Source organism: Quercus suber, unplaced genomic scaffold (assembly GCF_002906115.3).
Source record: "Quercus suber isolate HL8 unplaced genomic scaffold, Cork oak 2.0 scaffold_110, whole genome shotgun sequence".
Taxonomy (NCBI): domain Eukaryota; kingdom Viridiplantae; phylum Streptophyta; class Magnoliopsida; order Fagales; family Fagaceae; genus Quercus; species Quercus suber.
This window is the reverse complement of record NW_027069575.1, coordinates 558817-577137: the sequence shown is the minus strand read 5'-3', so window position 1 is coordinate 577137 and position 18321 is coordinate 558817. Positions and strand designations below refer to the sequence as shown.

At 35.4% G+C, this 18321-nt stretch overlaps 1 protein-coding gene and 1 long non-coding RNA gene across 2 annotated transcripts; one reads left to right on the top strand and one right to left on the bottom strand.

Annotated features, from left to right (window-relative positions):
• The first annotated feature begins 11885 nt into the window (after positions 1-11885).
• LOC136068338 (uncharacterized) lies at positions 11886-12867 on the top strand. The gene is made up of 2 exons (XR_010629701.1): positions 11886-12123; positions 12462-12867. It is a non-coding gene; the product is annotated as an uncharacterized LOC136068338 (long non-coding RNA).
• A 1358-nt stretch (positions 12868-14225) lies between these two features.
• On the bottom strand, positions 14226-17337 carry LOC111984316 (protein FAR-RED IMPAIRED RESPONSE 1-like). The gene is made up of 5 exons (XM_024015932.1): positions 16677-17337; positions 16098-16547; positions 14537-14595; positions 14389-14451; positions 14226-14267 (listed from the first exon to the last, which is right to left on the bottom strand). Exons 1-5 carry the CDS (start codon positions 17335-17337, stop codon positions 14226-14228), a joined length of 1275 nt encoding a protein of 424 aa, XP_023871700.1.
• Between the last annotated feature and the right edge of the window lie 984 nt (positions 17338-18321).

Genomic DNA, 18321 nt, shown 5'->3' with positions numbered 1-18321 from the left:
TTATCCCCTTCAATGATTAATATAGAGAAGCTAGCAGCTACGGCAAATTCAATAGCTTTTCTACATGCAAGTAACTCAGCCTCCTCGCTGCAAAATACCTCAGGACCCTTTGCTGCCATGGCTGCCATTACCTCACCTTTTTCATTCCGGATGGTTGCACCAAAACCAGAGCTGTTAAGAGTCGAAAACAAGGCTGCATCCAAATTAAGTTTGAAGACCGAAGGTGGAGGGGGCTGCTAGGTATCCCGAGAAGACTGCCCTCCATGTGCAGGTCCCATCAGTGCTGATGCAGTCCGGAATTCCTTAAGAAACTCCCTTGCCCGACTGTTCAACCACCCCAGATCATGGAACTTGCCTCCATGCACAACTCGATTCCTTTGATTCCAAATCAGCCATGCTTGAACGAGCACTACCTTCATATCTTGAGACTCAACCTGTTCCAATAAATATTCCATTAACAGAAGCATATCAGCCACACCCGACCCTTCCTTCTGCAGAATTTTTAAGCTACCTACCCACACTTCTCTAGCCGCATCACATTCCCAAAGAGCATGGACAACTGATTCCGAAAACCTCAAGCAAATTGGGCACATCGCATCTTCAATAATTCTTTTCTTAGACAGATTCAACTTTGTTGGCAAGATTTCATTACAAGCTCTCCAACCAAACACCTTAATTTTGTTAGGAATTCTAAGCTTCCAAAGCGCAAACCAAATTCCCTTTCCAACACAGACCCTAGAACTCTCAGCTACCCTTCCTCTTCTCAAAACTTCCCTAGCCACCTTGTATGTGGATTTAACAGTAAAAATCCCTTTCCTTTGGTGCAGCCAGATCATAAAGTCCTCCACATGTCTTCGACTGAGTTGTATTCTACAAATAGCTTCGGCATCTTCTTTTGCAAACAAATCCATGATAAAATCAGACCTCTATGCATGCAAGTCTTGGTCAATTAATTCAGCAACAGTCACCTCACGAACTTCATCATTCACTAGGTGTAAACGCGCATTTGTTGGATAATTTGGTATCCATTTATCCCCCAGAATTCAAATTGAATGGCCATTCCCAATCTCCAACAACTCCCAGACTTCAATATAGGAAAAGCAGCCACAATACTCTTCCAAACAAAAGAGCAATTTGGGGACTCTTTGGCATCAAAGAGAGAAGTTCTTGGGAAATATCTAGCTTTGAGGCATTGAAATACTAAAGAATTATTATCATGCAGCAACCTCCACCCTTGTTTAGCTAACATTGCTAAATTAAAGGCCCTTAAATCCCTAAAACCCATTCCTCCCTCCCTCTTTGATAACGTCAATTTTTCCCACCTTTGCCAATGAATTTTCCTTTTATTCCCCACCTGTCCCCACCAAAATTTAGCACACATTACATCCAGCTCATCACAAAGTTTCAAAGGGAGTTGGAAAACACTCATGGTGTAAGTAGGAATAGACTGAACAACTGCTTTAATAAGAATTTCCTTATTGGCCTTAGACAACATCTTCCCTTTCCACCCCTACAATTTTTTTCATATCCTATCCTTCAAGTATGAGAACGCATGATACTTTGTTCTCCCTACTAAGGTAGGCAGCCCTAAATAAGACTCAAACCGATTCACTTCCTACACTCCCAAAATCCTCAGAATGCCTTGCTTTTGACTAGCTGAAGTGTTGCTACTGAAAAAGACCGAAGACTTCTCCAAATTTTAACACTGACCTGACGCATTGGCATAGGCCTGAAGCACCTCATAAACGACCTCCACTTCATTTTGTGTTGCCCTGTAGAACAAAAGGGAATCATCTGCAAACAATAAGTTAGAAACTTTCAGTGCCCCTCTACAAATGGAAGTGCCATGAATTTTCCCATTAGACTCTACTTTTGCCAACAAAGATGTAAATCCCTCTACACATAACAGAAATAAGTACAGTGAGAGAGGATCTTCCTAACGAATTCCCCTAGATGGAGTCACATTCCCATAAGGTTTTCCATTAAGTAGAATAGAGAATGATGTGGTGGTGACACATGTCATCAATCTCTCAATCCACTTTTCTGGAAAGCCCAACTTCTGCATAATGCCTTGTAGGAATAGCCATTCCACTCAATCATATGCTTTGCTGACATCCATATTCAAAGCCAAAGCACCTGTTTTGCCCTTCTTCCTGGCATGCATAGAATGCAAAGCCTTATATGCCACAATTACATTATCTATAATAAGTCTGCCTAGCACAAAAGCACTCTCGGTGAGAGATAATATCAGCAAGCACTTGTTTCAGTTTATTGGCAAGGACTTTAGAAATAACCTTATAAATGACATTACAAAGACTAATAGGTCTAAATTCAGACATTTGCTTTGGATTCTTCACTTTAGGGATGAGCACAATATTGGTATGATTTAAATCTGGTAACATAACTCCATTATTCAAAAAATCTAAACAGCATTCACTACATCACCACCCACAATATGCCAGAATTTTTGATAAAATAAGGCATTCATACCATTAGTTCCAGGTGCCTTTGTTGGTCCCATCTGAAATACAGCTTCCTTGATTTCATTAGCAGTAAAATCCCTAGAAAGCATCTCTTGCATGTCTGGAGTTAATTTGGCCGAAACTGTGCTTAAACACTCCTCCATTTGATTGCATGATCCTGCACAAAAAAGATTATCAAAATAATCAACTGCAACTCTGGCTATGTCCTCCACCTCTTCCATCCATTGCTCTTGTGGATTCATGATGCCCTTAATATAATTATGTCGTCGCTGTTGTGATGCTTTTGAATGGAAAAACTTAGTATTTCTATCCCCATGTTTCAACCATGCAACCCTAGATCGTTGTGCCCAATAAATCTGCTATTTTAACAAGAGATCATCCAATTATTTACTGATCTCCAAATACTCCACCTTACTCTCATCAGTAGTGTCAGCTCTATTAATTCTATCAAGCCGGTTCTTAAGGGATTTAATCTCTTCCTCCTCAGGTTTAGTTCTTATGTCTCCCCACACCTTTAAATCATTACCACCAGCCCTTATGTTTGCATGCACATCTGCCAAACCCGAATCCTCACTACCTGCCAAACTCCATGCTTGCTAAACCCGAGCCTCACATTCATCCCATAATAGTCAACTCTCTTCAAACTTAAAACCCCATTCAGATTAACGATTTTTCTGTTTGAATTTTTGAACCTAGATAGCAATAGGAATATGGTTCGAAGCATGAGGAAGAAGGTGCATTACATTGCTGACCTGAAATTTTTCAATCCACCCCTTCGTTGCCGTAACTCTATCAAGTCTCAATTTAGTATTTGCATCATTGGGTCTCTTGTTAGTCCAAGTAAAAGGATATACTTTGTAACCTAGATCTTCTAATTGACAACTCTCTAAAGCCTCCCTAAACTCATTAATCTGGGAAATATGTGGCTACCTTATGCTTTGCTTTTCCGAGGATTGGAGTATAACATTAAAGTCTCCAAAACATAACCATGGACTCTCCATATAAGTCTTCAAATATTCCAATAGTTTCCAAGACTTAAATTTTTGTTGTGTCTCTGGCCAACCATAAAAACTTGCCATGAACCAAACAAAACCATCTTTCTCTGTTACTTTAGCTAAAACATGATTTGTAGTATAATTAATCTCTCTAACCTAATATCTTCCTTCCATAAAAAAGCTAATCCTCCACCGGAGTCTAGATGTTTAACAATTATCTTATTCTGAAAAGGCAAGTTACTGTAAAGATTATTAAAACCCTCCGTATCCAACCGTGTCTCCATAAGAAAACACAACATGGGAGCTTGTTCCCTCACTAATTTGCGAAGGCTATGTCTTGTTCAAGGGTTCCCAAGCCCTTGCTAGATCCAACTTAAGATCCTCATTGCTCTCGGCAAGGGTGGCTCTCCACCCCTGTCGATATAATATTTTCACCATCTCCATCTCCAACCTTTCCGCGCTTAGGCTCCCTAATATCAAAGTTCTCATGCTGCTCTTCCTCCCTAGTAGATTCACTGCTTCTTTTCTCACAAGTTGGCAATTGCAAAGCTTTTGACAGACCTCTAAGCCTAAAATTCATTCGATTAAACCTGGTCCAAGTGGATTTGGGTTTTAAAGAACTAGGCCCAGCCTTCTCCAATCTCTAATCCAGTCCACTAGAGTCAACCCTGAGCACTCCTTCCTCAGTTTTACTTGTTGCCACCTCAATTAAATCCAACCCAGTTGGCTACCTTGTCACTTCTCTCATCTGCTCCACATCAGCACCTTTAAAGTCCGACCTGATACCATTCGTAAAGAATTTCCTTCCTGCACGTCAATCCCCTAGAATCTCGGACTTAGCTTCAACCCATTTACTAGGGTTTGTACTTTCCAATCCCACTGCCAGAAAAGTCCCTTGCATCAGACTGTAATTTGTAGACTCTCCTGACGTTTGTTCTTTCGTAGCCCTAGCACTATCATATGTATTTCTTGGTGAGAAGGAGCGTGGATGCCTTCATATTGCTCTTAGAGAATCCCCATATTGATAATCCACCTCCCCACCATTTTGAATAACAGCAAAATGTGATGCACAATGCTTTATATCATGCCCTAACAAATCGCAATAATGGCAGAACAAAGGTAAAAGTTCGTACGTAAACGATACCGAAGTATGAACCCCATCTGAACTAGCAATAAAACCTCCTCTCCACAAGGGCTTCACATTCGGCAAAGCAACTTTAACTCGCATAAAATAATTAAGATCATCTTGCCGTCACTGCCCTTCTACTTCCTCAACTCTACCAAGTCTATTACCAACTTCCCTTGCTACTTGAGGGGAAACCATATCAAATGGTGCACCCCATATTTGAATCCATAGAGAAGCATGCTCCAATTTAATGTTCCTTACTGTCAGCCCTTTCTGCCACCTTTGAAGCAATAACAACTGATTATCAAAAGACCAAGGACCATCTTGTAGAATACTGGCCATATCAAACTCTAATTGAAACTTGAATTGGAAAAGATTCGGACTCACCTCAATAATCTGCAAACTGTTTTCCAATCCCCATGCCCTTCTCAAAGTATTATTTGTTGCACATTTGTTGAAAGGTTTACATGTTAAGAACTTCCCAATAAGACTCAAACTACAAGTCTCCAAGGCTTTCAATCTGCCTTTATCAGAGATATGGATAATCTCTTCTTCATCAAATGCCAACTTCATATTACCCAAACCGTCAGCCACATCATCTACCATACTGTCGAGATCACAAAATAATGAAAGGAAAAACCAATACCTTTAGACCTAGGTCAAGGGAGGAAGAACTCGTGAAACATGAGAGAGAGAACTCCACAGCTGGGGAGAGACTTTACTACATTTTCTTTTAAAAAAGCTTTTTCTTATATGTTATTTTTAGTTGAAGTGACATTTATCTACTACCTCATCAACCAACATAGAATAATTCGAATCAAAGTGATATGTAATATTAAAAATAAAAATTCAAAATATTTAAATATAAATAGATAAAATCAAAATGACCATAAACTTAAATGATGCAATTTGTAATTTAATCTAACATGATAAGTTTTTATTTTTTTTAAATTCAATTTTAAGAGGTAAGTTATTATATTTCTAAAAAATAAAAATAAAAATGTAAGTTGTTATTAGTGTAACATCAATTTCATATATGCCTACTAATAACATTATTTTTATTATCACTCCTTCACAATATACCACCTCAATGTAAACGTAATTTTTTTATTTATTTTTTTTTAAGATAGCAGTGATGAAACATTTTGTTGGGAAATTTAGACCTCGGTTGATAGAATTAATAAGTTTTAAACCCAAGTTGTTAATTAAATTTATTATGAATAAAACTTGTTAAAACAAACAAACATCAATATCATGTCAAAATCATGCAGCGAAAAAATAAATAAAACAAGATATGATGACACAGGAAAACTAATGAAATAAACTAGTTTCACAATAAAAAACCTGGGGGGAAACCTTTCTAAAAAGCAATCCACTATAGTAAAGAGAAATTTTAGATCTAGTACAAAATGTCCTTAGATTCTACAATCCCCGTAAATGAACTCACAGCGGAAAACTTCTACCACTTCAAAACCTCTAAACTCTTCAATATATGAATGCCACCCTTTTGATGCACGGATTTTAGTACGTGACTAACCAAAAATGCACGGCTCCCAGTACGTGACTAACACACTAACTAGAAGAAGATGTTGGTTGCAAAGTTCTTTAGTTTATTAATAATGAAGATCAAGAAGCACTTGGTTACAAAACTCTAAAGCGCAAAAACGTAGTAGCTTCTTTTTTAGAGAATAAGGCATCGGTCACCTTTTAAATATGTTTTCCTTGTATTCTCTTATGTGACGACCTCTAAAATAAGCCTTATATAGGTCTAGGGTTGTAAGAAAAGAAACCCTATACATACATGTCAGCATAAACTGCAAATCAGATCTTGAAATCTGAATTTCATAAAGCTCAGTAATTCTTGATCGATCGAAGAGGTGTCGAGGGGACAGGAGCTTTCTCGATCGATCCACCAGCTATCGAGAGGTGTCGAGATTGCGATAAGAAACAGCTGAAGAGCTCGAAACATAGCCTAACTGTCGAGAGGTGTTGAGCAGCTATCAAGCTTTAAAAATCAGCATTTCTTCCCTTGTTTCTTGGACAGATTTGCATGTCTTCAACACTTGATCTTGAAACATAGTTTCTTGAAGTATTAAACACATCCTAAATCTACCCAAATACAAGTAAAGTGCGTTTTGTTAAAGGATTAGCTAACTACATAAAATAGTGACATATGTTCCTAACATTGAATGACATATGTCCTAACAATCTCCCCATTTGGCAATCTGTGACAAAACCATAACAAACAAATGAACATATGAGAGAAGTTATAAATCACTCAACTCATATTCACTTGTTAAATATAATAAAATCTATCCTAATACAAACTCTTGAAAAACTTTGCAAGAAGAGAGTTTATGGCAAGTAGACTTTGACAACCTGTATTTCTGAAACACTTTAAACAAAACTCATCAAGACATCTTTCTGTGAAACAAAAATAATAGATTGCATACAATAAAATAAGAAACATGTATATAGAGATAGAAAAGAAACAACACATGTAGAGGCAGGTGAAGAAGACATACATTATCATATAAAAAAGATAAGAACAATGTATGTAAATATAGTCACAAGACTGGTGTACAAGAAGAATGAGGTAAGCACTCCCCCTAACAAGATGAAACCAATCTCTCCCTTATAGAGGCATGTATTTCTCCCCCTAACATGTAGAATCTCAAAAAAAGAAACCACACATTCTCCACAATTTCTCCCCCTTTTTGTCATGATTAACAAAAGGTACAAGAAGCTAAAAGGCTTCACCTGAGAGACATAAAGATGATCAAGGATGATCAAAGGGGCACAAGAAATCCATATAAATGCATGAATGTGATGAAATAAGATGCAATGGATGACAAGATAATAGAAAAATGCAAAACATGTGAAAAACAAATCTCTCAACAAGAAAAATGTTAAGCACATAAATCCTAAAACACACACACACAAATCAAGTCTAACCAATTTTTATATTTTAAAAACAAGTTAAAACAGTTTGGTGAGCATACATGAACACATGTAAAACCTTGTGAAATTACATTGTACATGCACATGTATCAAGCGTACCAAAGAATATTGTGTGTTGTGTGTGAAAACCAACGCAAGATTGCATAAGTGTCAACTAGTTCTGACGATTTGAGATATGGGAAAATCACTTTAACTCACACACACTCATAACTGTTTAATAGGGACTATCACCTTTGAGGTACATCCTATAACCCCCACATCTCCTAGAATACTTGCTTGCAATCATATTTAAAGCATTTTTATTTTTTTTGCTTTTTGTTTTTTTTTTCTTTGCATATTTTTCTTTTTTAAGCAAATCATGCATGGGCATATAAGAAAAAGAAAAGAAATACTTAATGATGTTAAATTTTTGACATTTCAATTTTGCTATGCCGAAGCACACAAATGTCATTAACATTGCACTTTTACTATGCCGAAGCATACATATATCATTTCATAATTGGCGGGCAACAATGGTGAGATGGTTATTTATGCCTTTCTTTTAGGATTTTCTAGTCATTCCCGTCAAAAAGAGTGATACAAGTGTTAAGTACAAAAGATAATTTAATCTTACTCATCACAAACAAGAACCACAAAGCTCACTTACTTAGTTGTGCATAGAGATGCTCATCTAAGTTATAAAAGATACAAAAGATACAAAGTTTAGAAAACTTTGTTTCAATGGCTATCCAGGTACACAAGTACCAATGTACACAAACGCACACTGTTTTTGTATTTTTCTGATTTTTCCTTTTTATTTTTATTTAAAAAACAAAATAAAAACTAAACAACCAAACAAAAATAGACAAACAACATGAAAAAAAGATGCATATGCATGAAGGCATGATAAAAAAATGCAGATGCGTGAAAGCATGATTCAAAAAACAAATAAGAAATCAAGCAAAAAGAGTCCTACTTTAGATAGAAAGAATTAAAGTAGATGACAAACAAAAAAAAAAACAATTAAGTCTTAGGCTCCTTTCTCACCCACACAGCACGAGTCTTTAGCCGTGAAGATGAAAAGACACATGTCCTAGTATGTCTACTAAAGGATATAGAAGAATTAAAATTCTCCTGAAATTGAGTTAAAAAACTCAAAACTTTTAATAACTCTCCAAACAAAGGTGTAGGTTCTTGAGAGGAAACCTGTGACCGTTTGGACAATTGCTTATGAGGATACAACTTAAAGCAATTAGGACGAATGTGTCTAAAAACACCACAATGGTGACAAACATGAGATCTAACAAAGGATTTAGAATTAACCAAAACAGTTTTGGATTTCATACCTTTATTACCTTTGTCAGATTTGAGCACAAAGACAGTCCTTGATCCAGAAGCCGTGGAAAAGGAGGGGTCAGAGGAAATAGCATATCCTAAGCCAGTCTTATTAGAACTAAACTTTTAAGCACTCAATACCTCATCAAGTTTTGCACTAGAAATCCTTTTTATTTGAATTCTAGCTTGACTAAGCTCAACCTCAAGATTCTTGACATTCCCTTCTAATGAGGTGTTCTCCATAACAAGAGTCTCAACTAACCTTGTAGTCTCATCTAGTTTGACTAACAGATCAGTTTTTTCAATTTTTACCTCATTAAGCTCTTTTCTACAAAGATGAGAAATCTTTTCAGTTTTTATAAATTCAGTGCATAACTTATCATTGGTTTCTTGAAGGGTCAACTTCTTGGGTACTTCATCATCAGAAGAATCCTCACTGTCACTAGCACTTTTCACAATCACCTTATTGGTTGAGGCAGCAAAAGCCATAACGTGACTACATTCATTCACATACTCATCAGAAGAGTCATTCTCAGTACCACTCCAAGTAACAACCAACCCTTTATCTTTCAACTCCTTGGTCTTTTCTTTCATGAGGTAGTTTGGGTACTCTACCCTCATATGACCAAAACCTTTGACTCATGGCAATGGATGAGGGGTTTTCTCATTCTTGTCTTTCCTTAAGGATTTAGATTTCTTCAGAGGTTTGCCCTTATTCTTTTTCCTGAACTAAAGAAGTTTGACAATCTCATCAGTTATGAAGGCTAGATCCTTATCTTCATCTTCACTTTCATCTTCATTTTCAGAGTCCTCAATCTCTTCCTCTATACCTTTAAGAGTCAAGTTTTTACTCTTTCCACATTTTTCCATTAAACCTAATCCCATCTCATAGGTTTGAAAGTTCCCTACATGCTCTGTCAAAGAAATTTTATCAATGTCCTTTACTTCTTCAATGACAGTGATCTTGGCATGGAATCTTTCAGGTAATGACCTAAAAATTCTTCTAACAATCTTGGATTCTGCTATAGATTCTCCAAGGTTGAAGGCAGAATTCATAATATCCATAAGTTTAGTATAGAACTCATCAAAGGTCTCATCCTCCTCCATCCTTATTTCTTCAAAACTACTAGTGAGTTTTTGAAACTTCACAATCCTTATTGCCTTGGTACCTTCACAGGTAGCCTCAAGAATGGTCCATGCTTCCTTGGCAACTTCTATGGATGAAATTCTCTTGAATTCCTCATTGGTCACCCCACAAAACAAAGCATTCAAGACCCTATTGTTGAAATTTGCCACTATGATTGTTGCATCATCCCAATCCACCGACGTTTCCTTTGACTTAATCCAGCCAACTTCAACTGCTTGCCATACTTGTTCACCTAGAGCCTGCAAAAAAAGTTTCATACGAACTTTCTAGTGTGTATAATTAGTTCTATCAAATAAAAGAGGAATCAAAAGATATTGTCCACGATCCATGATAATAGGGGTCAAGGATCACACTCAAGAAATTAATCCAATCAAAGTGTACCCACTTTGATACCACTTATTAGGAAATTTAGACCCCGGTTAATAGAATTAACAAGTTTTAAACCCAAGTTGTTAGTTAAATTTATTATGAATAAAACTTGTTAAAACAAACAAATATCAATATCATGTTAAAGTCATGCAGCGGAAAAATAAATAAGACAAGATATGATGACTCAGGAAAACTAATGAAACAAATTAGTTTCACAGTAAAAAACTTAGGGGGAAACCTTCTCAAAAAGAAATCCGCTATAGTCAAGAGAAGTTTCAGATCTAGTACAAAACTTTTGTCCCTAGACTCTACAATCCCCGTAGATGAACTCATAGCAAAAACCTTCTACCACTTCAGAACCTCTGAACTCTTCAATATATGAACACTACCTTTTTTATGTAAGGATTCTAGTACGTGACTAACCAAAGATGCACGGCTCCCAATACATGACTAACACACCAACTACAAGAAGATATTGGCTGCAAAGTTCTTCACTTTATCAACAATGAAGATCAAGAAGCACTTGGTTACAAAACCCTAAGGCGCAAAAATACAGTAGCTTTTTTTTGAGAGAATAAGGTATCAATCACCTTTTGGATATATTCTCCTTGTATTCTCTTATGTGACGGCCTGTAAAATAAGCCTTATATAAGTCTAGGGTTGTGAGAAAAGAAACCCTATACATACATGTCAGCATGGGCCGAAAATTAGATCTGGAAATCTGAATTTCGTAAAGCTCAGTAATTCTCAATCGATCGAAGAGGTGTTAAGAAGGTGTCGAGAAGATAGGAGCTTTCTCGATCGATCCACCAGCTGTCGAGAGGTGTCAAGATTATGATAAGAAACAGCTGAAGAGCTCAATAGATAGTCTAGCTGTCGAGAGGTGTCGAGTAGCTATCGAGCTTTAAAAAATCAACACTTCTTCACTTGTTTCTTGGACAGATTTGCATGTTTTGAACACTTGATTTTGAAACACAGTTTCTTAAAGTATTAAACACATCTTAGATCTACCAAAATACAAGTAAAGTGCGTTTTGTCAAAAAATTAGCCAACTACATAAAATAGTGACATATGTTCCTAACATTGAATCACATATGTCCTTACGCATTTTATCAATATTCAAATTTCCACTAATGGTATCTATCGAAATTTATATAAATAAAAATAAAAATAAAAATAAACTTATTATTAATAAGTTATTACTTACTTATAAATAAACTAATAAAAAACCAAAAAAAAGTTAAAATGAGTTTATAAATAAATTAATTAATTAAAAAGAAAAACTGTTGACTGACAATTTTCCATAGACAGGAGAAATTATTTGGTCCTCCCGGGAGGAGGAGTGACGTGGTCCTCCTACTGATAGGGACCAATAAAAAGCTGCCATGTGTTTAATGAAAGCTGAGTCAGCAAACACCCCTGCTGCAACGTTACTTAGCCTTTTAAAATAATAATAATAAAAAAATGTAGTTCCTTCATTCAGACCTGCTCTAGCCGCTTCACCAAAAGAGGGAAAACCTAAAAATTTCCAAACGCCTAGCTCTCTTCTCTCTTCCTCCCCTACATCATTGAAGAAATTTTTCTTTGCATGAACAAGCTCTATGAGATTTTGAACTAATTTTGTTCTTAGGTCTAACTTTTTCTAGCTTGTTTCTCTCTTTTCCCCTATGACTGAAGTGGTTGCTGGAATCTAATTCTCACCATCGCAACTATCCGTGGCTGATCAAGGTATGTTATAAAGTCTCAATTCACTCTTCAAAGTCTTATTTTCTTGCTCTGTTCTATCTCTGTGTAGTTTATAATATTGTGCCTTCTACATGTTTGATAAAAAGCTCAAGATAAAAATGTTGCTTGGAATAGTGTTATAACATTGCTGACTATGGGCCCTTGTTTTTAACTTTAGATTGCAGGTCTTTTTTTTTAGAATGAGTCTTTAATTGAGACCTTAAGTTCAGTATTATAACATTGCTGGGTTCCTCTTTCTTTTTTCTTTTTTTTTTTCTTTTTTTGCATTTGATTGTTGCTGTTGCTGACGCATTTGAATGTTGTGGTGTTTTTAATCATAGATATTAGAGTCAATGAGGAAGGTGTTGAAGATATTGAAACTTTGCTGGAATGGTGTTGTTGGATACGTGATAGGAGTGCTCTGGTGAATTGGGTGTTGTTGGTGCGTGGGGTGCTAAAGGCTGGTGCATGGCGTGCTGATGACTGGAGCGTGGCGTGCTGATGGGCCAAGGGCTGCTGCGTTTGGATTAGAGGGTGTTGCTACCGTGTATATGGGTCTAAGTCATTGTGTTGTTAGTTAAGGGATAGTTGTAATTGGTATTAGCTATTGAGGGATGGGGTGGTTAGTTAGTTAGTAGCAGTTATAGGAAATGCCAATGTATCAATACAATTCTGTTAGGGTCAGGTATAAATGGAATGTAGGTTCTATATGAAGGTCTCAATGAGAAATCTACTGCAATTCCTGTGTCTTTTCTTCTTCTTCTTAGTCTCTATTCTTTTTTCTCTAATCTCTCACTGTTCCATTCTTCCTTCAATCCCCTGTTTCTTCTTATTTGGATAGGGATAAGGTGATTCTTATCAATATGTGACTGGTGCATTGATTGCTTTGCGCGATAACTCCCCCTTCAAATTGACAAAGGGAGGAGGGTATCACTCCCAACTTGTGTCAAAGGGATGAAAAAGGAGTCTTAGTGTTGGAGTATTATTGTGCTGCTACATTTTGTTCTTTAGTGTTCCATTTTTGTTTTCTGCTTGAAACTTTAATGTGTTTCTAAAAGGGGCTTTATTGTTTTTGATTACTAACATTGGAAATTGTATTTAGGAGCATAAAAATTGGACCAATGAGGATACACTAAATGACAATCTTGGAGATGGGACATTTGTTGCTGGTGTTATCGTTGGTAGAGATGCAATGTCTTGGTTTGCAGCTTTGTTTGAGAAAGTATTTTGGGCTACTGTTTACTATGTGATGAAGTAGAGATGTTTGTATCAAATGTGTGAACTGTCAAAATGTTGAATCAGTGAATGCATTGACAAATGGAAAAAGCTACTTTGCTGAGGCAGGATTAATTTTGGTTGATATTAGGTGACTCATGTTAAACTTTGAATCAATTTCCTTTCATGTAGTGTAAAAAAACTTGTAACTATGCAGCTAGTGAATTGTAAAATTTTCTTAGGAAAAGGAAGAGCCTTTGGTGGGAATTAGAGGAATGTTCTTGCTTTTTGTTAGCCATTGTACTGAAACATATTTCTTAATAAATCAAGTCTTTTTTTTTTTTTTAACAATGGTTATATTCTAATCGTCCACACCACAAGTTCAAAAAAATTGCTTATAATCAGCATTTGAATTGAAAATAGTTTTCATTGCTATTGGTTATATTCAATTGGATAAATAACAAGTTGTACTATACAATTTTTTACTAGACGATGAGAAGGCATAACAAAAGAAAATATACAAAAAGGAATGTAATCTAACATTTCCTGTAAATAGGCCTATTTTCATTGCCTCCGAAATACAAAAAACAACTACTATAGCTTCCACTCCTCTAATCATTAGTTACTTGATTAATCTTCCAACTTGAGAACTTGTCAAAAATCTTCCAAGTTGAATACTGATATGATAACTTCTAAGTCAAATCATTTTTGTCTAGGATTTAGTTGTGTAAAACCATTTGAGAAAGAATTCTGCACAAATAGAGATTGACATTTTTCAGTTATTAGTAACAAGGTGATAACTATTGATACAAATAAATAAACATAACTAATGAAGAATAAAAAATAGAAATAGCAAGTATTTTACCTAACTTAGATGATTCAAGAAACCATTACTTTGAAGCATACTCGTGAAGCTGAAATTTGGAGAAGCACTGCTCCAATAGGAAAAGGGGTTCTACATTCAAATTAACTCAAACTTAAATGTTAGATATTTTTTTAAATGAACATTCAAATACACAAATCAATTATTTATTTATTTTTATTTACTTTTACCTGATTTGGATGTTGAAAAAGACTTGGACTAATGGTTGTTGGCATGGCTGGAGGAAGGAATACCTATAAAATATTATAAGAGATTAATATGGCATCATTAAAAAAATAAAATAAATAAAGAAGATGATGCAAGGGGCTTAGATCATACTTGATTATTATAACTCTCATCCATGGGTACACTAGATGGGTGCTTTGGCTGGCAAAGACCTGTACATTGTAGAGCATAGGTTGAGTTTTATGAATTAATGACAACTGTTCTAAAGGCATATAGTTTCATAGGACAATTATTATTGATAAAGCTAGTAATATTGTTATTTTCATAGGACTTGTGTGCTACATATGGTACATGAATGACAAATATTCCAAAGGCAATATAGACAATGTAACGTATACAAGAAAACTTGATAAATGCATACAATATACTCTCAAAACATCCGGAAGTTGCTGAAAATAAATCTATTTTCCTCCATCTCATTAAAATTTGAAAGTCAAAGAAACCTCCAAAGCACATCTTTGGTTAGCTATTCATCAGAACATTGGAAAGAGATATTTGTAAAGTAACTATCTATCTTCAATTCATTATTCTCATCAGCAGCCTACCTTGATTCATGTTCATCACAAAAATGCACCCTTCATGCTGCAATTCATTTCATGAATTCCATCTCAATTGGCACGTTCAACTCATTTCAAATTATTGTATTTTTTTTGGTGTTCTTTTACAGGCTGAAGTTACTCAAAGGCTGAGTTATGGGAGGGAAACAGCTGAAGGAAATGCTAAAATGCATAGTCACGAAGATCTTGCAAAGAAGCTTCAGGTGATATGAGATTGCATTATTGCTGCTATATCTTTGCTTCCATTTTGATTTTGCATTTTTTTTAAACCTTAACATGAAGACTAGGAGCATTTGGGTTTTCTTCTTATTTTAAGGTTCTTTATAAGTTGCCTTGTGCAACCCTCTACAGATGTTTTCTTACAACTGCATGGTTGACTTCCAAAGTTTCCTCTAGAGCTAGGTAGAGGTGACTTTTGGGTTTCAAAGCAAAGGTTGCTTTTAAGAAAGAAATAATAATTGTGTAGTAGTCATGTCTTACAATTGGATTATAAGTTCTTGCTAGTAGGAACTAAACTTTTGTCTTCTTGCCATAAATGTAGTAATGTTTTATAATTAAATTGGCTGTTTCTGTCTATAATCCTTAAATTATGAGGATGATAGGAAGTGCATCAGTATTAATAGATCACTAAGCAATGCCTGCTAAATCAGTGGAAATTTATGAGGCTGATGTAATGTGATATAGAAATCATCAAGGAGTAAAGCTTTCATGAAACCATGATTTAGGCTGAATAGATACTTGATGTACCTTTGTCTTCACATTAGCATTTTTGTATTCAACTGACATCAATTATATTCTTGTAGCATTGCACAGTGAAGATTTACATGATAATTTGTATCATATAGTGCATCATTTATAAAGAGTAAGCACATTTTTAAATCAAAATAATTGAAAGTCCTCCATATAAAATTGTTTAAAAAAGAATCAAAACCTTTAGGGGCATGGCTAGAGCTTGTTGGAAGTCCTCTTGTTGACAATTGTTCTAAAAAAAGGAGAGGAAATCATGGGTATTATTCACAACAAACCAATATTTGAATCACACTACTAACATATTTTTTTTTTCAAAATAAAATTTAAATAAAAGAACAAAGACTTACTTGATCTTGTAACATCTTTTAATGGCTTTCTTTTACGCTTTTCCAACTTGCTTTTGAGTCTTGCATTTGTGACTCCTTTCGGTCGCACACAGGGAGGATCTAATATTGGCAAACTATTGAGAGAGCAATCTGTCTTCTCAACATCATCAAAGACATTATTAGCAACAATCCTGTTTTCTTTTTCATCACCATCTCTAGCCGCATTTAACTGCTTCATATCGTTTTCAACTAATTCTATCATCTCTCTTACTTTTCTTTGGCACATTTCAGTATGTCGAGTTGTTGCTGCACTTTTTGTGAAAATTTCATAAACCGAGCGCATTAATTCGTTACGGCATGAAGTCACCGACAACTCATCATTTGCACTTGCTGGTTTTACATGATCACATAAAACACTATCTTTCTTTGCATCTTTTGTCCATGTTTTCAAAATGTACTGAATAGGCAGTTCTGTGACATTTTTCACAATAAGTATTCACAAAGCATGTCGACAAAGTAACCCCAATGTTTTAAAAATTTTACAACTACATGTCACAACATTATTCGAGTTAAATTGGACAACACGAACCCTATGACCACCTCCTTCGATAACTTCATAGGTAAAAGACTCTCCATCAGAATACACATCTTGGTGTGTGACCCCCAAGGTAGAAGCAATTCCTAACTCAAATATCTTGAAAAATGTATGGGCATAAACAGATAATGCATGTTCTAAAAGTCCACAATTCTTGACTATTTGAGAAGATTTACCTTGTTTGCAACGAAAATCTTCTTCTAACTCTTCTACCCGCATATTTTTTGAAGTTTTCTCATACTCGTGTACAAATTCTGTTAGCCTCATTGTTTTGCACGACATATGTTGAAAAACATTATTTACACTCTCACTCCTTGATGAAGCTTTCATTCTTGCAGAGAAAATGTTATGACTAAAAACTGAACACCACCTTTCTCGATTTTCATACAAAGTGCTAAGCCACTTATTACCCACCAAATTGTAATCTTTAAGTAAGGCATCCCAAGAAGTCTTAAACTCTGATTCAGTCTCACAATTATAAAGAATCCTATTGAATCTACTCTTGAATTCAAGAATCCCATAATGCCTTGGTAAATTTTCTACAGCATTTTTTGAGATATGCCATAAGCACAAGCGATGACATGTATCAGGAAACACAACTTTTATAGCATTCTTCATTGCTTGACATTGGTCAGTAAAAATTGTCTTTCGTTTTTGATTTCCCATTAATTCTAAGAATGTTTCAAACAACCAAGTAAAAGAAACAGTTGTTTCATCCAATAAAAATGCACAGCCAAAAAGTACATTCTTCCAATGATGGTTGACACCTACAAATAGGGCACATATCATATTATACTTGTTAGTTCGATATGTAGTGTCAAAACATATAACATCCCCAAAAGAGTTATAATCAATCCTTGATCTACCATCTCTCCAAAAAAAAATTTGTCATTCGATTTTCTTGATCAACTTGAATTGCATAAAAAAACATAGGATCTTCTGCTTGCTTCTGTTTAAAGTGGTTTACTAAATTTGAGCATCTCCAGCCTCAACATTGATTAACTTCTGCTTGTTCACCACATTATAGCAATCTCGTTTTATAAATCCAACATTTTCAAACCCTTCAGCTTCCTCAACTAAATAGGAATATGTGCTTATTGTTCTTATACCCACTTCCTTGAAAGTTTTTATAACACCTAACTGAGCATCAGTTATTTTTCAATTCGACCTTAGAAATAGCCTTTCTTCTGGCTTTGCAAGCTCATGATTATGAGTAGGATTGAAGTGAGTAACCTTCCACTCATTATTTGTCACTGTAAACCGGATACTAACTTCACAACCGGTCCTAGTTTGTAATTTTTTGAACTTCTTATCATCCAAATTGTCACTATCTCGTGGGAATCCTTCTTTTGAACACACATAATCTCGTTGTCTTACAACATTTTTTGCATATCTAATTTTTTCTTTCCGAACACTGAACCCAATTCGAATGGCATAGTCATTGTACAATTTATATGCTTCATCCTCACCATGCACCACCATTCCAAGCAAAGTTTCAATATCTTCAACACCTTCCGCATTGACTCTAATATCTATGATTAAAAACACCACAACATTCAAATGCATCAGCATTAGCAACAGCAACAATCATATGCAAAAAAAAAAAAAAAAAAAAAAAAAAAAAAAAAAAAAAAAAAAAAAAAACAGAGG